The sequence below is a fragment of the Coregonus clupeaformis genome, chromosome 7 (genome assembly GCF_020615455.1).
Source record: "Coregonus clupeaformis isolate EN_2021a chromosome 7, ASM2061545v1, whole genome shotgun sequence".
In the NCBI taxonomy this organism is placed as follows: domain Eukaryota; kingdom Metazoa; phylum Chordata; class Actinopteri; order Salmoniformes; family Salmonidae; genus Coregonus; species Coregonus clupeaformis.
In genome coordinates, this window is record NC_059198.1 from 9,350,525 (window position 1) to 9,374,620 (window position 24,096).

The 24,096-nt window shown below is 44.7% G+C and overlaps 3 protein-coding genes across 8 annotated transcripts; all 3 read right to left on the reverse strand.

The window, feature by feature from the left end:
• Positions 1 to 401: 401 nt before the first annotated feature.
• On the reverse strand, positions 402 to 3,672 carry LOC121585147 (THO complex subunit 4). 3 transcript variants are annotated; one of them, XM_041901519.2, is made up of 6 exons: positions 3,302 to 3,672; positions 1,682 to 1,828; positions 1,429 to 1,576; positions 1,114 to 1,180; positions 852 to 1,023; positions 402 to 710 (listed from the first exon to the last, which is right to left on the reverse strand). In XM_041901519.2, the coding sequence occupies exons 1-6, from the start codon at positions 3,545 to 3,547 to the stop codon at positions 696 to 698; spliced, it is 795 nt and encodes a 264-aa protein (XP_041757453.1). In that variant the 5' UTR covers positions 3,548 to 3,672; the 3' UTR covers positions 402 to 695. The 3 variants fall into 3 exon arrangements, with proteins under 3 accessions (XP_041757453.1, XP_041757454.1, XP_041757455.1); XM_041901520.2 differs by lacking the exon at positions 3,302 to 3,672 and adding an exon at positions 2,287 to 3,285; XM_041901521.2 differs by lacking the exon at positions 3,302 to 3,672 and adding an exon at positions 2,316 to 3,284.
• A 4,552-nt stretch (positions 3,673 to 8,224) lies between these two features.
• LOC121584236 (mapk-regulated corepressor-interacting protein 1) lies at positions 8,225 to 11,582 on the reverse strand. Of its 3 annotated transcripts, none has more exons than XM_041900066.2 (5): positions 10,817 to 11,582; positions 10,009 to 10,137; positions 9,713 to 9,831; positions 9,407 to 9,511; positions 8,225 to 9,300 (listed from the first exon to the last, which is right to left on the reverse strand). In XM_041900066.2, the coding sequence occupies exons 3-5, from the start codon at positions 9,813 to 9,815 to the stop codon at positions 9,236 to 9,238; spliced, it is 273 nt and encodes a 90-aa protein (XP_041756000.1). In that variant the 5' UTR covers positions 9,816 to 9,831; positions 10,009 to 10,137; positions 10,817 to 11,582; the 3' UTR covers positions 8,225 to 9,235. The 3 variants fall into 3 exon arrangements, with proteins under 3 accessions (XP_041756000.1, XP_041755999.1, XP_041756001.1); XM_041900065.2 differs by having other exon boundaries at positions 10,038 to 10,137; positions 10,817 to 11,572; XM_041900067.2 differs by lacking the exon at positions 10,009 to 10,137.
• A 7,437-nt stretch (positions 11,583 to 19,019) lies between these two features.
• LOC121585146 (protein phosphatase 1 regulatory subunit 27-like) lies at positions 19,020 to 21,901 on the reverse strand. Of its 2 annotated transcripts, XM_041901518.2 has the most exons (4): positions 21,494 to 21,901; positions 21,023 to 21,107; positions 20,484 to 20,634; positions 19,020 to 20,203 (listed from the first exon to the last, which is right to left on the reverse strand). In XM_041901518.2, exons 2-4 carry the CDS (start codon positions 21,084 to 21,086, stop codon positions 20,083 to 20,085), a joined length of 336 nt encoding a protein of 111 aa, XP_041757452.1. In that variant the 5' UTR covers positions 21,087 to 21,107; positions 21,494 to 21,901; the 3' UTR covers positions 19,020 to 20,082. The 2 variants fall into 2 exon arrangements, with proteins under 2 accessions (XP_041757452.1, XP_041757451.1); XM_041901517.2 differs by having other exon boundaries at positions 21,023 to 21,901.
• Between the last annotated feature and the right edge of the window lie 2,195 nt (positions 21,902 to 24,096).

Sequence of the window (24,096 nt, forward strand, 5' to 3'; positions counted from 1 at the left end):
ACAAGAGAAAGAGTAGCTGCTGCTTTGGCAGCAGCTTATGGGGGATCCATAATAAAGACAAACTTATACGCTGCTGCTACTGTTTATCATATATCCTGATGCCTAATCGCCTTACCCCTATACACATCTACCCCTAGTATCCCATTTCTTGCATATTGTAAATGGTATTGGGACTAACCCTGTAGAAAGCTTACCTTGGTGTTCTTATTTCTATTTCTCATGCCTTTGTTGTACTTTAGTACTACCGACATTGATTAATCTTTCCCAACAATGCAGTAATCAAACATTTTAATTTGTAAACAGGTGTACACTAACAGTGAAACGCTTACTTGCAGGCCCTTCCCAACAAAGTAAGGCATTTCTCTGTACTTGTGCACGTGACAAAAACAAAGCAGGCAGAGTATGGTTAATATGTACTGCAGGGTTTATTACAATGATCTACAGGGAAAGGAATCAGAGCAACAGGGAAAGCCCCACCCACCCCCTTAAACCTACAGTCAAAACCATTTTTCTTCCAAAAAACAAAAACGGGTAAAAAACACATCGCAGCATTTAAAAGGATTGATACACAAATGTAAATCACATCAGAAGACGTCCAAGTGTAAAATGCCCTGCATCTTCAACGCTGTAACAACTGCGACTGTCCTCGTGTTCGGCCTGGAGAGTAATGCAGCCTGGAGGATTCACCTAGGCTCTTAGCTGGTTTCCATCTGGGGTGGGTGGAGGAAACGCATCAGATAAGACGCAGTACCACTCCCGTCATTAATTTCCAACACTATACACATGTTGGCAGACAAAAAAAATGTAAACCCCCCACGACACTTCATAACCCTTTTGAAACTGCGACTCACCCTGGCATTGTAGGCATCTAGCTGGGCATCCAGCTCTTCAGCGGAAAGTGGCTTGGTGCTTCCCCCGCGGCCACCTCGGCCCCTGCCTCCTCCACGACCTGCTCCACGTCCTCTCTGCATCCCTCTGAACACACCACCACGACCCCTGTTCATGCCACCACCTCGGTTCATACTGTTGAACATCTGAACATTAGCGCTTTCCATTCATGATACTTATCATTTGGCTCAAGTTGTTTAGGAACAGTTAAATCTTAACACTTACCCCTGCATGGGTGGTCGTCTTTGTGTGTCGATCTGTGATGTGACAAGTTGAATGTTCATGGGACGCCCTGCAAGAGAAAAAGTATTCAGGTTAGTATCAGCCTTCAGCAACTTGAAGGTTAGATTAATATACAGTGTCAGCATGGTGAAAGAACTCAGCAGCACAAAACAGTTGACGGTTTCAACAAGGTACAAATTACATTCTAATTTACTTTCAGTCTGTGGCTGGTATTTGTGGCAACTGTCAAAGCCACTTGAGAAACCTACCATCAAGTGGTACACCGTTGCAACTGTCAAAGCCACTTGAGAAACCTACCATCAAGTGGTACACCGTTGTACTGTTTCATAGCTTTCAGAGCATCGGCCTTCCTCTCAAAGTGGACGTCTGCCGTGCCTAAGCTCCTGCCCGACCGGTCGTAGTGAACAGCTGCCTTCTTCAGTGTACCAAACTCCGCAAAGAGCTCCTGCAATGAGAGAACATAAACCATGTATTGTGATTGTAATTGATTTCTAAGGCAAATGAGCAATTTCTAAAGAGTCAACCAAGTCAAAAGGAAAATAAGACGTACCTGAATATCTGCGTCTGAAACGCCAAAGTCGAGATTGGAGACAAGAAGCTTCCCTCCGGTTTCCACACCAGCGCCACCCCCAGCACTGGCATTGAAGCCATGATTGCCGTACATGTCGTGTTGCCATTTATCAGGAAGCTGCTTAGGCTGCAACAGATGAAAGAGAATGCACCTGCTGACTTCAGGCTCCCCTGTCTCTGCCAATCACAGAGACTGGTCCACACAGCTGGGTGGGTGCTGGGGAGACCAGGGACTACACAGCCAACAGGGCCTGGTGGTTGGCACACAGCTACCCACCATGGAGATTCCCAGCATTCCCTGCCGTGCCCACCCCATTACTACAAACAAGTAAACCACTGCAGAAACAGGACACATGGCAACATATCAATTCTAGCCACTAGACCAAGCTATCAGGTCATAAAGCATTGCTCAAACTAAAATTGGCCCCATTTGTAACAAATGAAACATTCCCAATAAGAGAATAATGTGAAGAAATTTATGCATTGACTTCTGTTGAGGCTATTTTGTTTAACATTTAACTGCAAACAATTAACAGTACACAACATTTAATCGCTACCATCTGCACTCTGCTCCCACCCCCTTACTGGATAACTAGGCTGACAATGTTGCCCACTGTTCTCTTGCCATCTGCGCCTCCACCAAAGGCTCTCCAGGCAGCCATCCCCAGCGAGAGTAGTATGCTGAAGAAAGTCATCCATCCGTATGGCGCTGTAGTTCTTTGCATCAGTGTCGACTCCAGCAGTGTGGTTATTTGCTTAAATTGTTCTTTAAAAGCCAGGAGTTGGCTTTGATGGGTTAAGTGTCCATTTTCTGAAAGAGACAACTAGCAAAATAGGCCAACTACCTGGCCTGAACATGGATGGCAACCATCTGAGCGTCCATTTTGAAACCACGCCATTTTGATTGGGTTGTTGTGACTAGTAACACATTACTAGAAATGTGAAGATAAAACTATGTAATAAGAGGGCAAAAGTCAACTGCTCCATCCATAAAAGCACACCATTCTTTGTTGATATGGTGCCGCCCAAAGGGGATTGTTTTAACCCGTTAGCCACTCCCAAACAAAGGATTCCACCAGATAAGAGCGCAGGATGAAACTCCCAAAAAGTTGCCTCTGCTACAAAAATCATCCAAATGCAACGATATTCTTCGATGCAGTGCCGTTCGGTGATCCAACAAGGGACTTTCTTGGATGAAAGATAGTGACCAACCATGAAATAAATATTTAATTGATTGAAGACGCTGAATTCAAAATGGCGCCGTCTGGGCCTTGTAGCTAATCCAAAGTTAGCAATATAGCTAGTTAGTAACTAGCTAACCTGCTCCAAAAGCTTCTTCTCAAAAAGTGGTGACATACATGGGTTGGGGGTGGAGAAGGACACGTTATGCATTATATTTCCATATCAACCGCAATTTAAAGGGTTTCCCTTCGTTAATTCGAGAGAAACTCGATTAGCTAGCTAAGTGCCTCTCGACTAGCAAGCTAGCCATTGCATTGGGGCAGCTAGCAAGCCTGAAGATTAGAAGACGTCACCCAGGCTTTTTCAGGTTACCAGGCGTTTTCCTTTTTCTCAGCCCATTCCTCTAACTTTCTCATACCCTGCTGTATGGCGTAGGTCTTGCTCTGCCACGGCTCAGGTTCGGTCGGTTCCTCATGGGGCCCGATCCTCCACCTCGGCCTCCAAAGCCTCCACCGGCGGCTCCACGGCCAACACCACCACCTCGGCCCCCGCCAGAGCCTCCCCGGCCACGGCCTCTTCCACCACCACGGCCTCCTGCGCCCCCTCTCTGCTGCCTGTTCTGCTTGATGATGTCGTCTAGAGACATATCCATCTTATCGGCCATTATGAAGTTTCAATTACGCTAAACAGAATTGTTAGCGAACTAAAAGTACACACTAGCCTGACTGAAAAAAAGAAACTTGATTACAACCCAGCGGTACGACTCAACTGCGGGAAAAAATAAACGCTGAAAATGAAGCGCAGGCTGTCTTTATAGCCACGAGCCCCTCATTACGTGAGGACAGATGACGTTGTCAGTTTCGGTTTGTTGTGCGCCGCCCCTTCCACAGTTTTGCTCAGGCTTTCAAATCAAGAAGGGCCAATTTGAAATTGAACCCTTGAGTCATATCACTACAAGTACCTGTGCTGCTATTATCAGTGCAGCAGCGCAGGCAGTCTCGATGGTCTCGAATTTACTGTACTGCTAGTTATACAAAAGTACATAGATCTGACATATTCCCCTAAGACCCTCACGAACTTCTAACAGATGCACAATTGACAGCATCCAATCTGATTGCAGCGCTCTCCAGAGGGTGGTGCGTGAGCCAAACACATCAGGCTGCCCTCCAGGACATCTACAGCACCCAGTGTCATAGAAAGGCCAAGAAAATCATCAAGGACCTCAGCCATCCGAGCCACGGCCTGTTCACCACGCTACAAGAAGGCGGAGACAGTACAGGTGCATCAAAGCTGGGACGAGGAGACTTTAAAACAGCTTCTATCTCCAGGCCATCACTGTTAAATAGTCACCACTACCCGGCCTTCGCCCAGGACCCTGCCCTGAACTTAGTCACTTTTACTAGCCAGCTACCTTAGAGACTACTGCCCTATGTACATAGTCATTGAACACTGGTCACTTTAATAATGTTTACATACTGTTTTACCCACTTCAAATGTATATAATAATAATATAATGCCATTTAGCAGATGCTTTTATCCAAAGCGACTTACAGTCTTGTGTATATACATTTTTATGTATGGGTGGTCCCGGGGATCGAACCCACTACCCTGGCGTTACAAGCGCCATGCTCTACCAATTGAGCTACAGAGGACCACGTATATACTGTATTCTAGTCAAGGCTCATCCTATAACTACTGCTGTACACACCGTTCCTCTTCATATACTGGCCGTACTGTCTATACACACACCATTATATATAAATTATTCCCCCTTCTGATAACCAGGTGGCGAATCGCATCTCTGCATGTCTGGCAGACATATCAGTATGGATGACGGATCACCACCTCAAGCTGAACCCTGGCAAGACGGAGCTGCTCTTCCTCCCGGGGAAGGACTGCCCGTTCCATGATCTCGCCATCACGGTTGACAACTCCGCTGTGTCCTCCTCCCAGAGTGCGAAGAGCCTAGGCGTGACCCTGGACAACACCCTGTCGTTCTCCGCCAACATCAAGGCGGTGACCCGCTCCTGCAGGTTCATGCTCTACAACATTCGGAGAGTGCGACCCTGCCTTACACAGGAAGCGGCGCAGGTCCTGGTCCAGGCACTTGTCATCTCCCGTCTGGACTACTGCAACTCGCTGTTGGCTGGCCTCCCTGCCTGTGCCATTAAACCCCTACAACTCATCCAGAATGCCGCAGCCCGTCTGGTGTTCAACCTTCCCAAGTTCTCTCACGTCACCCCCCTCCTCCGCACACTCCACTGGCTTCCAGTTGAAGCTCGCATCCGCTACAAGACCATGGTGCTTGCCTATGGAGCAGTGAGGGGAACGGCACCTCTGTACCTTCAGGCTCTGATCAGTCCCTACACCCAAACGAGGGCATTGCGTTCATCCACCTCTGGCCTGCTGGCTCCCTTCCTCTGCGGAAGCATAGCTCCCGCTCAGCCCAGTCAAAACTGTTCGCTGCTCTGGCACCCCAATGGTGGAACAAGCTCCCTCACGACGCCAGGACAGCGGAGTCACTCACCACCTTCCGGAGACATTTGAAACCCCACCTCTTTAAGGAATACCTGGGATAGGATAAAGTATTCCTTCTAACCCCCCCAAATTGTAAAGTGGTTATCCCACTGGCTATAGGGTGAACGCACCAATTTGTGAGTCGCTCTGGCTAAGAGCGTCTGCTAAATGACGTTAATGTGCCCTTGAGCAAGGCACTTAACCCTAATTGCTCCTGTAAGTCGCTCTGGATAAGAGCGTCTGCTAAATGACTAAAATGTAAATGTAAAATAAACACACACACACTACCGTTCAAAAGTTTGGGGTCACTTAGAAATGTCCTTGTTTTCCATGAAAACATGCATGAAATGAGTTTGAATAGGAAATATAGCAAAATGAATAGGAAATGTAGTCATTGACAAGGTCAGAAATAATGATTTTTAATTGAAATAATAATTGTGTCCTTCAAACTTTGCTTTCGTCAAAGAATCCTCAATTTGCAGCAATAACAGCCTTGCAGATCTTTGGCATTCTAGTTGTCAATTTGTTGAGGTAACCTGAAGAGATTTCACCCCATGCTTCCTGAAGCACCTCCCACAAGTTGGATTGGCTTGATGGGTACTTTTTACGTACCATACGGTCAAGCTGCTCCCACAACAAATCAATAGGGTTGAGATCCGGTGACTGTGCTGGCCACTCTATTATAGACAGAATACCAGCTGACTGCTTTTTCCCAAAATAGTTATTGCATAGTTTGGAGCTGTGCTTTGGGTCATTGTCCTGTTGTAGGAGGAAATTGGCTCCAATCAAGCGCCGTCCACAGGGTATGGCATGGCGTTGCAAAATGGAGTGATAGCCTTCCTTCTTCAAGATCCCTTTTACCCTGTACAAATCTCCCACTTTACCACCACCAAAGCACTCCCAGACCATCACATTGCCTCCACCATATGGCATCAAACACTCCTCCAGCATCTTTTCATTTGGTCTGCTTCTCTCAAACTTTGATTCGTCTGTCCATAACTTTTTTCCAATCTTCCCCTGTCCAGTGTCTGTGTTCTTTTGCCCATCTTAATCTTTTCTTTTTATTGTCCAGTCTGAGATATGGCTTTTTCTTTGCAACTCTGCCTATATCAGCATCCCGGAGTCGCCTCTTCACTGATGACGTTGAGACTGGTGTTTTACGGGTACTATTTAATGAAGCTGCCAGTTGAGGACCTGTGAGGTGTCTGTTTCTCAAACTAGACACTCTAATGTATTTGTCCTCTTGCTCAGTTGTGCACCGGGGCCTCCCACTCCTCTTTCTATTCTGGTTAGAGCCAGTTTGCACTGTTCTGTGAAGGGAGGAGTACACAGCGTTGTATGAGATTTTCAGTTTCTTGGCAATTTCTCGCATGGAATAGCCTTCATTTCTCAGAACAATAATAATAATAATATAATAATAATATGCCATTTAGCAGACGCTTTTATCCAAAGCGACTTACAGTCATGTGTGCATACATTTTTACGTATGAATAGACTGACGAGTTTCAGAATAAAGTTATTTGTTTCTGGCCATTTTGAGCCTGTAATCGAACCCACAATTGCTGATACTCAACTAGTCTCAAGTAGGCCAGTTTTATTGCTTCTTTAATCAGCACAACAGTTTTCAGCTGTGCTTTTCAGCTGTGCTAACATATAATTGCAAAAGGGTTTTCTAATGATCAATTAGCCTTTTAAAATGATAAACTTGGATTAGCAAACACAACGTGCCATTGGAACACAGGACTGATGGTTGCTAATAATGGGCCTCTGTACGCCAATGTAGATATTCCATAAAAAATCAGCCGTTTCCATCTACAATAGCCATTTACAACATTAACAATGTCTACACTGTATTTCTGATCAATTTCATGTTATTTTAATGGACCAAAAAATTGCTTTTCTTTCGAAAACAAGGACATTTCTAAGTGACCCCAAACTTTTAAACGGTAGTGTGTATATATATATATATATATATTACAGACTCTGACATTACTCGTTCTGATATTTCTTAATTTTTTTGGATTTGTGTGTATTTTTAGGTATACCGCACTGTTGAAACTAGAAATATAAGCATTTAGCTGCCCCTGCGATAACATCTGCAAAATGTGTATGCGCCCAATCAAATTCAATATGATTCCTGAAACAAACATGTAAGTAAATGTGGTGTTAATACCATGGCCTACACCAACTGTATCCACATATATATTTGAGTGCAGATTCACATAGCCCACAATTTCTGTAAAATGTATCATGCCAAGATAATCCATCCACCTGAAAGGTGTGGCATATCAAGAAGCTGATTAAACAGCATGATCATTACACAGGTGCACCTTGTACAAGGGACAATAAAAGGCCACTTTAAAATGTGCAGTTTTGTCAACAAACACCTCATGTTTTGAGGGAGCGTACAATTGGCATGCTGACTGCAGGAATGTCCACCAGAGCTGTTGCCAGATAATGTAATGTTTATTTCTCTACCATAAGCTGCCTCCAACATCATTTTTGAGAATTTGGCAGTACGTCCAACCGGTCTCACAATCACAGACCACGTGTAACCATGCCAGCCCAGAACCTCAACATCCGGCTTCTTCACCTGCGGGATCGTCTGAGGGGGGGCGTGGGGAGGTTGCTGAGGAGTATTTCTGTCTGTAATAAAGGCCTTTTGTGGGGGAAAAACTCATTCTGATTGGCTGGGCCTGGCTGCCAAGTGGGTGGGCCTACCCATGGCTGCACTCCTGCCCAGTTATGTGAAATCCATAGATTAGGGCCTAATGAATTTATTTAAATTGACTGATTTCCTTATATGAACTGTAACTCAGTAAAATCTTTGAAATTGTTGCATGTTGCGTTTATATTTTTGTTCAGTATACATAGCCTATTACACTGTTTTCAGTAATAATGCACAAACAAAACAACGAGCATGAGACAACGATAACTGACCATCCTACTGTAGGTACTGTGTTTGTACATACATCATTGGGGAGTATTGGGGACACATCCAAAAAGTACATTTAGGTCAGAACATCTATGACCAATGCATTGAGTGACATATTGGAAAAGTATTTTATTCAATATTTTGTTTCAAGGCTGGGAAGTCAATGTGGAGATGTCTACTTGAAGTCCATTTTAGGGGCATGAGTCTATATTTAAAATGTTGGCATTTATACTAAACCATTTTTGGCTTCCAAAACTCGCCCGTACAATCGGATTCCATTCCAATACATCTACAATTCAACTATCTTCCAAAAAAAGAATGTCAGCCCTTCAGCATTATCCTTTGTAGATTGAAAAGAAAACTGAGTTTCTATTTAAGACTGCAGTCCTTTAAAGTGTCCTGTGAAGAATTTGTACACAGTCTGTACTTCGGCATCAGGATGTCAGCATATTTCATTGAAACTCTGCATCAGTCCCATTCACATAAAAAAAGAGGGAAAAATAAAAATTTATGACTGTAAAACCAAGAACCGGAAGAGAGAATCCCTGGAAATCAAATCCCAGCTTTCTTGCATTCCACGTCAACCAGATGAGAGGTAGGGTGAGAAAATATTGAGCCTGGACAGAGAGAGGGACAGAGAGAGAGAGACAGAGGGGGAGGGGGTGGACAGAGAGACCGGGGTGGATAAGGAACTCCAAAAATGTTGTGGTTGTTAGGACATCAGCCCACTGCTGTTGAATGGGCAGGCTGTTGTTAGTCCAGGAGAGCAGAGAGGGGACCGGCATTGTGGGCAGGACTGGCCAAAAGGTTGACTTGCTGGCTGACAGAGGACTGGAGGAGGAGAAAGTTCCCAAGGATAATGGGTGGAGAAAAAAAGCTGTTGGACTGTAAAGAGAAAGACTAGGACTTCTTGGAGTCCTGTGTGTTGCGTTTCTTGAGGTCACTCAGGTCAACTGGTGTGAAAGCTGCAAGAAAGGATACAAATTACATTACTACTCTGTCTTTTTGACAAATCTAGTAAATAGCCTCTGTTTAAATGACAAACATACTCAGATCCATCAAGGCACTTACAATTTAAGTTGGGATTGGGGTTCTTTTCCACATACTCCTGTGGTCCACGGTCTTTGCGTTCACTGCTCTGTGGTGACCTGATGTCTCTGAGCACACACTGCCAGGCTGTAAAGAAGCATACACATGCCAGCTTTCAACCATCTCCTTACATACCACATTCCATTCAAATGGCTCAGTGGTACAGAAGCTCTGTAAGGAGCTTCTTACAGTGGATCATGTTGATGACTAACAGATAAGCCTACTGAAGGGGTGAGAGACGTTAAGGGCTAGTCTTAGCAAGATATCGGCCTTCTGAGGCAGACTCACTGTCGTGGATGAAGCGCACATTCTCCTCATGTGCTGGAGTGAAGAGCTCCCCACTGTTCGTAGGGGACCGAGGGCTGGAAGTCCGCTTGTAGCTGTTCACCATCCTGGGAGCAGATGAGCTATAAAGCAGCAAAGATAAAACAAAAAATATATTTTTTTAAACATCAAAACAGCAGGGAATAATGAAAACACAGAATAACAGACAGGCTGGAAAACAGAACATACGTTTTTCTGGCATGCATGCAGTATACCTGGTTCTACAAGATACAGCTTGATATACAGTTAGCACAACACACCCATAGAAGGTAAACAACCCTCTTCCAACCTCATTCTGTGTGCAGTGCGTCTCTTGCTCCTCACTCCTTTCTAATGAATAGTTGGGGGGGTTGAGAGAATATGAACCTTCTTTATCCTATGTTGGATATCTAGTGGTGAAAACAAGGCATGACTCATGATGAATTCTAAATAAAGACACCAATCAAACAATAGAGGAATGTTGACATTTGGGAACTAGCTAGCTAATACAGACTGCAAAATAGTTACTTAACTAACTATACAGCCAGAAAGCTACATTTGATGCCACATGATTGGCATTAGCTTGCTTATTGATGCTAGTTATGCTTCAATGTTTACATTTTTGTATCTGGCACTTACACAAGCGAGCTAGCTAACGTTAGCTAAGAGAGCTAACAATAGCTAGCAAGCAATTATACTAGCCAACTTATATTGACCAGCGACTCGTAAAATATAAAGCACCTAGCTTGCTAGCTTGCTATTTAACGTTACCCAATATCCTATATTTTAATTTATTGCAATTTTTGTTGGTTAGAAATTAGCTTGCTGTTGAAGTAGTGGCTGACAGATAAAGGATATCTAACTAGCAAGCTAACGTTAGCTTATTAGATACCATAACGTTAGCTATCTAGCGAATGTTAGCTACACGTTATCATCTAATATTATTAGCTAAGCCATCTAGCTATCTGAATATATCCAGACAATAGTACAACTTAAATGTTTCCAACAGCAGTGGCATATGAATTCATAACGCTATAGTTAGTTTACTATAATCCGAAAATTACCCAGATGTAAACTATGTTTACAAACCTGTCTTTAGATCCGGCTTCCTTTCGCTTTCTTTATTCAGCCAACAAGATGTAACTAGCTAGTTAGGCCCCCCGTCGGCTAAAACGGTTGCCAATGCCAACCAATCATTTCTGGGCAAGTAATTTAAAACGGAAGTCAACAAAACTTAATTGGTTTGTTGGTTCAAAATAATGTTGAAATGCCAAAGGAATGCTTCTATGAATGGAATGCCTTCACCTCAACATTTATCCTCTCTGCTCGGGGCTTTTTGGTACTTTAATAAAACAGACCATGGACCTGCTTACGAAGGTAGCAGAAAAAGCATGGCTAAAAATACCCTTACCCGAGTTCATAGGCCCGGAAAAAAAACGCACCCTAGTTATAAAAAATATTGCCTAGCCCTAGTCAGACCACTACTGTTCCAGCTGGCTTATAGGCGTTATTAAGTAGGTCATGTTAAGTGTAGCACAGTTCATTTTCGATCAATTTTGCGATGCTTCCTCAATTCCCGACTTGGAAGACAACGCATGTCTAATCAATGTCCATGTCTAATTGCAGGGGGTTCGTTTGAATTGAGAAAATGCTCCATTATTACATTAAATACAAAAATATGCTCCATGAAGTAATCCAACAATGTGTGCAACACCATCTTGTCTGTTTAAAATCTTCTCTCATTGATTGAGGAAGTGTGTTGCTTTCTTCATCTTCGTATGGTTTTCCGGCAGACTATACACTTTGTTTCGTATTGCTGCCTTTCACAGTTTGGAAAGTGCATTGCACATTTGTTCAAAATAAAATAAATTGCACCGCCATGTAACCCTATGGGTGTGTTCGTAAATTCAATCTGGAGTGCCAGAGTGCGCTCTGGGCGTTCATAAATTCAGAGAGTTGTCAGATTGTCCGCTCGTAAATTCAGAGCGTTGCGCTCTCGGAGCGTTCAGGCGAGCGCACTGGACGCTCTGGCGGAGGAGTAGGGTTGATCCGAGCGTTCTGACCTCACAACGGCAGTCAAGCACCCAAGCTAACTGGCTAATTTGGTAGCTACTTCCATCACAAATGAGAGAACACCTCACTCTGACCATTTTACTCGCCCTAGCAGAGCTGGTTAGGCTGTTTTCATGTTATCCAGAGCGTTGGTGACTGTAACTGTGCTACTGGCAACAATTTAATTAGCTTTTTTTGCTGACGTTGACTGACACGGGCCATACTCAATGAGTGTTGAGAATTTGTAAATTCAGCAGTTATTCTGCGCTCTGGCACACTCAGACGAGAGTGCTCTGAAATCGGCACGCTCAGACGAGAGTGCTCTGATATCGGAGTAGATAGCCAGAGCGAATTTACGAACGCACTCTATATTACCCCTGTACTGGCATACTACTCAAATCAAATTTTATTTGACACATGCTTCGTAGACTAACAGTGAAATGCTTACTTATGGGTCCTTTTCCAACAATGCAGAGTTAAAGAAAACATGGCTATATAAAGGGAGTAGAAAATAATATGGCTTAATAGAGCCCCACACCATTTCCCTGTTTCACCGCTAGGTTTTATGGGTATTATGACACCTCCACTGTGGGGCTCTATACAGGGAGTACCAGTACCTAGTAGATGTGTACTGTACATATAGGTAGGGGTAAAGTGACTAGGCAACAGGATAGCTAATAGACAGTAGTAGCAGCGTATGTGGCACAGGAGGCTACTGAGGGGAGGATGGCTCATAATAATGTCCGAAACGGAGTAAATGGAATGGCATCAAACACATGGAAACTATGTGTTTGATGTATTTAATACTATTCCACTAATTCCGCTCCAGCCATTACCACAAGTCCGTCCTCCCCAATTAAGGTGCCACCAACCTCCTGTGGTTTGTGGTAAGTGTGAAAGTGTGTGTGTGGTGTCAGTATCCATGTGTGTGCATGTTGTGTGTGTGTGTGCGTATGTAGTGTCTGTGTGTTGGGGTGTCAGTGTAAGTATGTGTGAGTGTGTGTGTAGAGTCCGGTGTGTGTGCATAGAGTCAGTGCAAGAGAGTTAGTGCAAAAAAGGATCAATGCAGGTAGTCCGGGTAGCCATTTGATTAGCTATTTAGCAGTCGTTTAGAAGTCTTATGGCTTGGGGGTAGAAGCTGTTCATGGTCCTGTTGGTTCCAGACTTGGTGCATTAGTACCGCTTGTCGTGCAATAGCAGAGAGAGCAGTCTGTGGCTTGGGTAGCTGGAGAGTTGGACAATGTTTTACACCGCCTGGTATAGAGGTCCTGGATGACAGGAAGCTCAGCCCCAGTGATGTACTGGGCTGTACACAGTACCCCCTGTAACGCCTTGTGTTCGGATGCCAAGCAGTTGCCATACCAAGCGGTGATGCAGCCAGTCAAGATGATCTCGATGGTGCAGCTGTATAACTTTTTGAGGATCTGAGGGCCCATGCCAAATATTTTCTGCCTCCTGAGGGGGAAGAGGTGTTGTTCTGCCCTCTTCACGACTGTGTTGGTGTATTTGGACCATGATAGATCCTTAGTGTTGTGGACACTGAGAAACTTGAAGCTCGCCCCCCCCCCCCTTTCCTGTAGTCCACGATCAGCTCCTTTTTCTTACTGACGTTGAGGGAGAGATTGTTGTCCTGACACTGCCAGGTCTCTGACCTCCTCCCTATAGGCTCCCTATCATCGTCGTCGGTGATCAGGCCTACCACCGTTGTGTCATCTGCAAACTTAATGATGGTGTTGGAGTCATTTCATAATCTGTGGATCTGTTGGGGCAGTATGCGAAATGCAGTGGGTCCAGGGTGTCTGGGATAATGGTGTTGATGTGAGCCATGACCAGCCTTTCAAAGCATTTCATGGCTACAGATGTGAGTGCTACGGGGCGATAGTCATTTAGACAGGTTAGCTTGGCGTTCTTGGACACAGGGACTATGGTGGTCTGCTTGAAACATGTAGGTATTACAGACTGGGTTAGGGAGAGGTTGGAAATGTCAGTGAAGACACTTGCCATCTGGTCAGTGCATGCTCTGAGTACGCATCCTGGTAATCCGTCTGGCCCTGCGGCCTTGTGAATTTTAACCTGTTTAAAGGTCTTACTCACATCGGCTACGGTGAGCGTGATCACACAGTCATCCGGAACTGCTGGTGGTCTCACGCATGGTTCAGTGTTGCTTGCCTCAAAGCGAGCATAGAAGGCATTTAGCTTGTCGGGTAGGCTTGTGTCAATTGGCAGCTCGCAGCTGGGTTTCCCTTTGTAATCCGTGATAGTTTGCTAGCCCTGCCACATCTGCCGAGCGTCAGAGCCGCTGTTGTAGGATTCGATCTTAGTCCTTTATTGACGCTTTGCCTGTTTGATGGTTCGTTGGAGGGCGTCCGGGTTAGTGTGCCATTCCTTGAAAGCGGCAGCTCTGGCCTTTAGCTCAGTGCGGATGTTGTCTGTAATCCATGGCTTCTGGTTGGGATATGTACGTACGCAAGCCCTGCCACATCCGACTAGCGTCAGAGCCGGTGTAGTAGGATTCGATCTTAGTCTTTTATTGATGCTTTGCCTGTTTGATGGTTCGTCGGAGGGCATCCGGGTTATGGTCCCACTCCTTGGAAGCGGAAGCTCTAGCCTTTAGCTCAGTTCGATGTTGCCTGTAATCCATGGCCTCTGGTTGGGATATGTACGTACGGTCACTGTGGGGACGACGTCGTCAATGCATTTATTAATGAAGCCAGTGACTGATGTGGTAAACTCCTCAATGCCATGAATCCCGGAACGTATTCCAGTCTGTGCTAGCAAAACAGTCCTGTAGATTAGCATCCACTTCATCGGACCACTTCCGAATTGAGCGTGTCACTGGTAAATCCTGTTTGAGTTTTTGAACAGGTGACGTGCTGGTAGAAATGAGGTAAAACGGATTTCAGTTTTCCTGCATTAAAATCACGGCCAGTAGGAGCGTTGCCTCTGGATGAGCAATTTCTTGTTGGCTTATGGTCCTATATAGCTCATTGAGTGCGGTCTTAGTGCCAGGATCGGTTTGTGGTAGTAAATAGAAATACTCACAGGAATCCTCTCAGGCTCCCTCACCCTTTGCCCACCAACCTCTACTTTCCTCACTGTCTCATATGAAACTTTCTGCTCTGCTCTCACCCTGGAAACTTCAATCGGTCTCCCTCACACAGGACATTTCTGATCCCCAGCAGAATGCCTCCCCCTCCCCCATGCACACTTCTCACATCTCTGAATCTCCCTCCTACATACTGCTCTGCTGCAACATGACCATAAACTTGGCACCTGAAACACTGTAGTGGGTTCAGAACAAAAGCTCTCAACCGGAAAACGTATATACCCTAGCATGACTTTATCCGGCAAACACTCTGGTCTGCGTCACACCAAACGACATGCATCACAGACACCGGGGACCCCCAACTTCAGTTGATCCACCTTAACACTCAACCCCACCCCAGTTATCACTCCTTTCAGTGGCGCTCTTCTCCGGAGAACAAAGCAGGACAACGCTTTCGTCCCGAGACTAGAAATGCGCAACATCCTCTCCCTCTGAGCAGCAGACACACACAAAATCAACACAAGTCCACCTCTGGATACTTTGACCAAACTTCTTCACTCAGCCTGATACCACAAACGGATCGGCCAAAAGGCATGGATCCACTTTCTCCACAAATCGTACTCCCACTAGGCCAGAGTCATCTCAGGCATTTTCCTGATCATTGGGGTGAGGCTTGGAAGCCTTCACCTCACCTGACGACGCAGGTTCTGTCTCCTCACTTTTGTCAGGATCAATTTTTAAGTTCATTATCCGTAACATGCATTTCTCTCCTATACTTGACCCAAAGGAGAAAGTACTTGGCTTGTATTTCACCGTCAGTTCAGGTTTGCACCTCGCGCCCTTCTTTCTGCCTCACTTCTTCTCGCCACCCGTCCTCTTGCTCACCCGGTCATCTGACATACGTGTGTTACCACGTTCAAAACGTATTCTTATTCGTGTGGTTTTCTGGCATAGTAGACACTGTGTTGTGTATTGCTGCTTTTTCGCAGGTCCGAGTGCAGATTGCACATTTTGGTCACAAACAAAAAAGGGAAAAGGGGAATGGGAAAATCTTAAATTGCACCACCATCTAACCCTGCACCTATACACTATCCCCAAAAACCCACCACCCCATCCAACTGCTTTGGCCCTAAACGATCCCACACCAGACCGTAGGCCCGGGAGGATGGAACCACTCCTCTCAAAATGTCCTGTAGATCTTCTGCACTAAAATCTTTCACACCTAAATACTTCTCTGCTGCTGCAACTACCACATCTATCTTCTGTGATTTTCGCTCCATCAGCGCAGTGCAGTTGATCACCATGGCTATAAATGGAAGAAATCCAACCTTACTAAAACTCATCCTCTCTGGATCCCTCTCTTCAGGCCTACTCACTGGGGGGCTCCCAGTCGAAACTCTGTGTCAAAGCTAAAAAAGACAGACAGTCTACGTCTCACCAAATGGAGGGCATCACAAACTCCAGGAATATATTTTTTCATTTGATCCACCTCTACACTCAACGCTACCCCACTGATCACCCCTTTGAGCAAAGCACGACACAGGTTGAGCCCAGCGTCGCGTGACACAAAATGTCTGCTTCCTCTGGGCAGAGGATATACAAAAAATCGAAACAATTCAATTTCTCGAAACTTTCACAGAGTAACCAATCCCAGTTTGTTACCCAGCTTGACACTATGTATGGGTCGGCCAAAAAGCAGGAATCCACTCTTTCCAAAAATCTCACTCTTTCCGGTCCACTCATCTCCGGTAGGATTCACAGGAAAAATGTTGGAAGTCTCTACCACACTTGTCGCCACACTTCATCCTGGTCTGGATCAACTTCAGAGCGCTCACATTTTACGTCATTTAGCAGACACTCTTATCCAGAGCGACTTACAGTTAAGTGAGTGCATACATTTTCATACTGGCCCCCCGTGGGAATCGAACCCACAACCCTGGCGTTGCAAACGCCATGCTCTACCAACTGCGCTACATCCCTGCCGGCCATTCCCTCCCCTACCCTGAACGACGCTGGCTAATTGTGCGCCGCCCCATGGGTCTCCCGGTCACGGCCGGCTACGACAGAGTCTGGATTCGAACCAGGATCTCTAGTGGCACAGCTAGCACTGCGATGCAGTGCCTTACACCACTGCGCCAATGCCGACTGACTCCATTTCGAGATCCTCAAGGTTCTCAAGAAAGCATGTAGACTTATAAATACGTTTACTTGGCTTGTATTCAGGAGACAAAGGTATTTACTCAGGTGACGAAAGTGTGTACACAGGAGACGTGTCATTGCACTTTGTTTCCAATCCTACTGCCTCGTTCTCAATTTGAGGAGGAAACCTCCCGCATTCAAAACAACTGGGAACTCGAAAATCTCTGACTTCCGACTTCAGTGCGTTCAAGACAACTGGGAACACTGAAATAACTAGCTCCGACTGGGAAAAATAGTTTTGAACGGTTATCAAACTCGGAATTCCAAGTGGGAACTCAGACATCTTTCTAAAGCTTGGACCTTCTGACCTGAAGATCACTGACGTCATAATTTGACCTTGTTTTCTTTTCCGAGTTCCCAGTTGTCTTGAAAGCACCATGTGTTCACCCCTAAGTGCCGCATGTCATGATGACATTCACCTGTCTCGATCAATGAGAGAATATTTGAAATAGACAAGAGTTAAACATTTATTTAATTTAATAACGGAGCATTTTCTAAATTCAAACGAACCCCCTGCAACTAGACATGGAAGTTTAAAATACGTGTTTTATTCCAAGTCTGGCATTGAGGAAATATCGGCAAGTAAAGGTTGATCAAAAATTCACTGTGCTACGCTTAACATTACCTACCTAATAACGCCTATCAGCCAGCTGGAACAGTAATAATGGTCTGACTAGGCAATATTTTTAATAGCTACATGCACCCATCATCCCCTGGCTGTAGTAGGCTAATGAGCAAAAAGAGCAATGAACTTTACAAGGAGGGATGTACAAATATTGGCAACTGGAAGGTGTTGGTTTCTGTTAATTTTCTCCTTTCAAGGATCTGACAAAACTTATTAAGTAAATGCTAGGACAGAGGCTGGATAGGTTTTCGATCCTCTCTGTGCTCTCTCTTATCTTGCTTTCATCCAGGCTTTTGTTTTGTGAAGGGAATGATGTCATAAGATAAACTATTTTGTAAGGTTTGAGGATTTAAATAATTTCCAGTTTTCCACTTACCCCAAATCATATTTCCATAGAATTCTCTCTGGTGAATTTCTTATAATTAGGCCTCTACATTGGGTTCTGTACCTTGGTTTTCAGTCAGTTCCACAATTAGGCCTACCATTCTGTCAAATGTCTTCAAGAGATTTGTATTCCTCTAAATTCAATTTCTCCCATTGTCATTTCCATTAGTCCCAGAAATCCCAAATACACCCCTTCCCCTCGCCTCTTGGCTTTCCTAGCACGATCATGCGCGCCTCAGCCATATGCACAAGTGGCCCAAAGATGAGGGAGGGAAAATGATGGAGGGTGAAGGGGCTAATTAGACCTTCCGATAGCCACTTCATTAGCTATGCTCCTGGTTTTGGAGCGAAGTGCTATCCCATAACGCACCGCACCGAGTTTGTGCAATTTCACACAACATAATGGAGAGTCTGCCTAATTGTGAGCCACCTGTATTTGTTTGTCTGATTTGAAGCTGGACAAATGTAACATGAAATAGCTCTCAAAATAAATGTTTTCTCATTGGAAGAAACATTTTGTCATTAGAATTGTATGCTTGCTTTATTATATACCTGTGGAATTGCATCATTCAAGTCACGAGTGTTGATGGGTTTATTTGATCCCCTCACCACTCTTGGAAGTCATCCTCGGAATTTCGTCAGTAACACGTGAAAACTGAGGGCCCTACGAATGAGTTAGTTGGTAGGGGCGAGAGCCTGGTTTGGGATACACCGTACGAGTTGAGGGTCATTCAAGTGAAACTTCCAAGTCGAAACTCCACACTTCAGATATTTAAGCCTAAGTATAAACCTCAAGTTCATATGAAATGACTGTTTAAAAAACGTAAAAACGTTATTTGAATGAAATGAGGTGAATTTGCAGCTCGTTACCCTTTTCCTCTAGAAGTAAATGAACAGGTGATGCTTATCATAACCTATAATAGGCTACATAGATTTTTCCATCAAGGGTCAATAAGTGAGATAGACAAGAGTTGAATCCCCACCAATTCATTTCATCAATATTTACAAAAAGCACCTTTATTTATGAAAATATTTTGTACAAAAAAGATAAACAAATAAGACTTTCATTGGTAAAATTCATTAGATTAGCTGAAATGGTCAGAATACCACTTACACGTTCAGCAACACTTTGAACTATTTCAGAAAATAACAACAGCCGAGCATAATAGGAAAAATGCCAATACAGCAGCACAAGTGCCTGTATGGCATAGTAGCTATTTTCCGATGATCTCTGGCCTACCAAATGAAATGTCATTTTTGATGTGAATTGTTGTTGACGCCCTCTCTCTGCTCAGCAGAGAAGATACACACAACTTTTCCTAAGCCATAAACATACAGGTTAAATGCAGAGAACAATGCCAAATACAGTCTGTACTATGTCTGTACTTTTGGAAGCAGTGAGTTGAAAATAGTCTCTGCCCATATGCAGGAACTATCCTCAATGCTGGGTAGTTTTGTTGAAAATTCAAGCAATGGACAGTCAGATTTGTACAAGATTGATCACAGAATTGGGCTGGATGATCTCATTGGGTAATCAGAATGAAGACATACCCTATTGATTCATTACACAGATTAAATAACAACTGTTTACTGCGGTGTGTCACACTGTCTTTTTTGGTATGTGGTGCTACATGATCTGGGAAACTAAAAGCTGCTGGTGCTATGAACAGCCTGAGACGCTGTTTGTGACAACTAAAGTGACAACAATGGTTTGCATGTTTTTGTAGAAAAGAACCAAACAAAAAGTAGCCAACTTCTTTCAAGCAAAGAAGGAAAAAGATACAAAAAAATTATAACCTTTACAAAGCATAGTCCAACATGAAATACAAAACCTCTCCAAAAAGCATTGTTTGTCACGATTATGCATTTAGCAAAGAGTAGCTACAAGTGCTCTGTAGCAGGAAAAGTGGCCTGGTCCCTTGTCCCAGTCTTTCTCCTTCTCTCTGGCTGGGCTTTTCCATTCCAAGAAGCTAGTCTCAGGACCAGGGCACACTGTCCATCTGTCCACATCAAGCTCCTTCAGATCCTGTCCTGTAGGTGGCCAGTGAGTTACACACAGCCTGCCTCAAACAGATTGACCAGCTCCTTACAGTCTGGGTCAATGAGGTCCGCTGGCTTCTCCCCGTTCTCGTTCTCCGCCGCTGCACTGGCACCAAGAGAGAGCAGGTAGCTAAGGAGGGACAAAATACAGTGTTGTTCAGCACAAGTCACATTCACACAAGGCATCATCTTCATTGTCTATATTCACACTGGCTATGAAATGCTGCATGTCTGGTTCAATCAGGTCACCGAGGTCAGTATGGTTAGCTAATCACTACCTGCCTTTTGTCAGAATAGTTATTTCTCAAAGGGGCAGCAATGTTGCATGATAGAAGCCATTAGATCAATTGAATGTTGTGTTTTGTGGTCTCCATACGTTTTATGAGTTTGTATTTCATTTGTACACCAACCTGGCGATTTCGGGGAAGCCGTCACTGCAGGCCATGTGTAGCGGCGTCCAGCCGTCCTCATCTCTCTGGTGGACATCAGCTCCATATCTCACCAGCAGCTTCACGCAATCCAGGTTCCCTGTGAGTACGGCCTCATGGAGCGCTGCCATACCTGCACACAGAGCACCATACATGGGCCCAGTCAGAGGAGGGCTCAGCTGCAATGTACACACCCTTACACTGCTCTTCTGTCATTTCAACCCCTGCTTTTAACTTCTGAACTTTTCTGAACTTTCATTATGCATTTGTCAAACAATTATTTAGAGCTTTTATGCTTTTACTGGTTTAGAATATAAATATTTAGAAAATAAATTAGACCCTTTAACTTCTCAGTAGTTTTATATTTGTCAAAACAATATCACAATTTACTCCGGAAAATAAGCTGTAGTAGTTTGTGACTGTTTTCATGCAGACAGTTATAGGTGCCATTGCCTGCTGTGGTAACTCTCAACACTCTCAACACTTTTCCTCTGTCTTTATCTATTTGTAGGTTCACTCACCAGATGGGAAGAGGGTTTGCAGACGTACTTTCCTCGCTCTCATAAAGCGTCCAATCTGCTCCATCTCACCATGTCGGACACAGTCCTGGAAGATAATGTCATTGGAGAAGTGTACAGCCCGGACTGGCTTGAGTGGTAGAGGTGCAGGAGTCTGCTGTGCAGGTATGTGTGCTGTGGGACGTGTAGCAGCACTATAGCGTGTTCCTTTGCTGTATGAAGGGGTGTAACTGGAAGTGGTTTTGTGTGTAGGTGTGTAAAGTGATGGGGTGTAGCTTGTGGGGGTGTAGTGAGTTGAGCTGTACTTCGTTGGGGTATATGAAGTGGGGGTGTATTTGGTGGAGGTGTAGTGCGTAGGTGTGTAATTGGTGGGGGTGTAGTGCGTAGGTGTGTAATTGGTGGGGGTGTAGTGCGTAGGTGTGTAATTGGTGGGGGTGTAGTGCGTTGGTGTGTATGTCATTGGTGTGTACTGACTATATCGCGTGGTGTACGATGACACTGGTAGCTGGTAGCTGTACTTCATCCCTGCGGTCAACACGGTTCTTCCTCCCCCTATGCGCTCAGCCCAGGAGGAGGGGTGGGAGAAATCCAAGAAAACTTTGCAATCCAGTCAGGGGAAACAAATTCCTTTGTCCTTTTCACGCTTATCGTCCTTGACTTTTCTCACTTCCTTCTGAACCTTGAGTTTCCAACCAGAGTAGCACGGCTACTCTCTCTGCAGAATACCAAAACTTTCCCAAAGTCTCGTCTCACTGGCCAAACATCCTCTTTGTATGTCTTTCTTTCCTTCTGGTTCTCCGGATTTCTCCCTGGTGCCTCCTGTCTTATTTCTCCCGTCTTTTGGTATGTCACTACAGTATCCTCTGGCTTTGTACAGGCTGGTGGTCTGATGGAGCAGGTGGGAGAGGGTCCCTATATACACTCTGGAGGGCTATTTTGGGGCCCATGGTCCCTCATATCGAGTGACTTCAGCTTGGAGCGGAGTGGCCTCTGCCAGGCCAGGCTCCTCCCACTATGCGGTCACATGCCCCCTGACACTGCCTCCACCCCTAACCCCATAAAACACAGTGAAACACACAAAGAGGTATTCAACCAAGCACAAACGCATTGGGATCTTTATGAAGCTTGCCCAACATGTCTAATACCACATCAACATCAAAATGTCCATGATCAACATCAGCAGAGGAACAAACTGTTGTTAACAGTTGAGGGAAATTAAACGTTTACAGTGCAGTGCATACGTGTTTTTATGGCCCCTGGGTACAGGTCAGGCAGCCTTTTTTGGAATTTCGCAAGCGACAGCACTGACACATGGTCATGGTGATCAACAGTGTGACAGTCACATCAGGAGGGCAAACAGTTTAAAACTTTTATGGAATCAGGCATGAGGGATTCATGCAGTGTACTCAATGTATGACAGCTGTTGTGACATAAATATATCACCATATCAAGTCAGATGTTGTTTGGTTGGCTTATATGCGATTTTCAGAATCAGTTTAACCGTGCAACATTTTGTGTTTGTTACTTCGGAAGGGTTCAAGAACTCTCGCCTCAAAACAACAAAAACCTGAATACTTGAATTATTTCAACCGAGGTAATGTACGAGAATTTAGGACACATGTTATTTGACATGAAGAAAGTAGCAGACAAACAAGGTCTTCAAAAGTTATTTTCTTTGCCATGAAAGGATAACATACTTTTTATTTAATTTAACTATCTATTCTTATTGTGACAGGTCTTGAAACTTTGGAAGGATCAATATTTTGACTGTAGCCTCTCTGCTATTAGAGCAAACAGAAACCCCATCACATGGTTGACATCTGATCTACACTCACTTGCCTGGACCCATTGGACCAATAGTATCCTGCCATACTGGACGTTCAGGACCCACTGGGCCAATAGTATCCAGCCATTCAGGGAGTTCAGTGCAGGAGCGCAGTCTTGGCCAACTGTTGTGTCATAGGGACATTAATCTATGCTGCTAAATGTAACCCATCTCTCTAGATGGCATTAAAAGGTCAGATGGTTTTGGTTTAAAAAAGAAGGCCCTTTACAGTGATCTGTGTGACCTTCAGAAATATTGGGAAATCTGATTAGCTCAAATCCCCTAAAAATAAATATCAGTAAGTGTCCCAAAGCAATGTTTTGAAATGTAGTACAGTTGGTACTATGGTTACTCCGTTTTCATATCATATGATTTTTTGAGTTGGAAGTTGTGCATGTGAACCGTGCCAGCCGGGACATTGTGCCAGTGCCAGCTGTTCTCAGCAGGCAGGCAGGAACTTCTAAGAGTGGCAGAGCTGGTTCAAGCTGGATTTCAAAGGCTTTGGACTTGGTCATTTCACAGGAACTGCTCCGTGGCCAAGGAAAATAGTATGGCTACCATCCCACTGGTTTTCTCTTACCAAGGTCTCGCAGGGTATACTTTTCTGTGCCCTAAGGGGCAACCTTTATGGTTGACTAGAATCCACTACACAGGCTTCATCTTACTACCAGGCCTGGCATGAGAAGCAATACAGCCTACTGTAATTTACATCCTGTTATATGCATCCTACATCTGTAACATTTGGATTGGAACTGTACGGGTTACTTTAGCTTCGGATTACAACTGACGCCGGCCCTGAACATAAACACAAATCTCCACCCAGCACAGCTGGCCATTCTGCACAGAGGAGCTGGTGAAAAAGAGTATTTGAGCTCATGTCTAGACAAATTGAGGTGAGAGTAATTTCTAACCGCAGCTCGGGGGAAGAGACTTTATACACTGACTATCGAGTTCCCCAGTCTCTCATAAGGAAGTGTGGTGAGAGGGTGGTGGAGTTCCATGAACTATGGCGCTACCCCTTCCCAAAGCCCCTACCCACCCAAGACTGAGAAAGGCCTCGGTTGATAGGAGTTATTTGTTTGTTGTCCTCTTGCATCACCCTTGGATACATGCCAAAAGGAGTGCTCACGTGATCTGTAGGGGTTGAATCACCCTCCATTCAGAGTGCTATACATAGATACAGGCCCTCCTCCCGCATGCCCTATAGGGCATACTGTCAATTACCACCAAGCAGTTCCCTGTTAAAAGAATC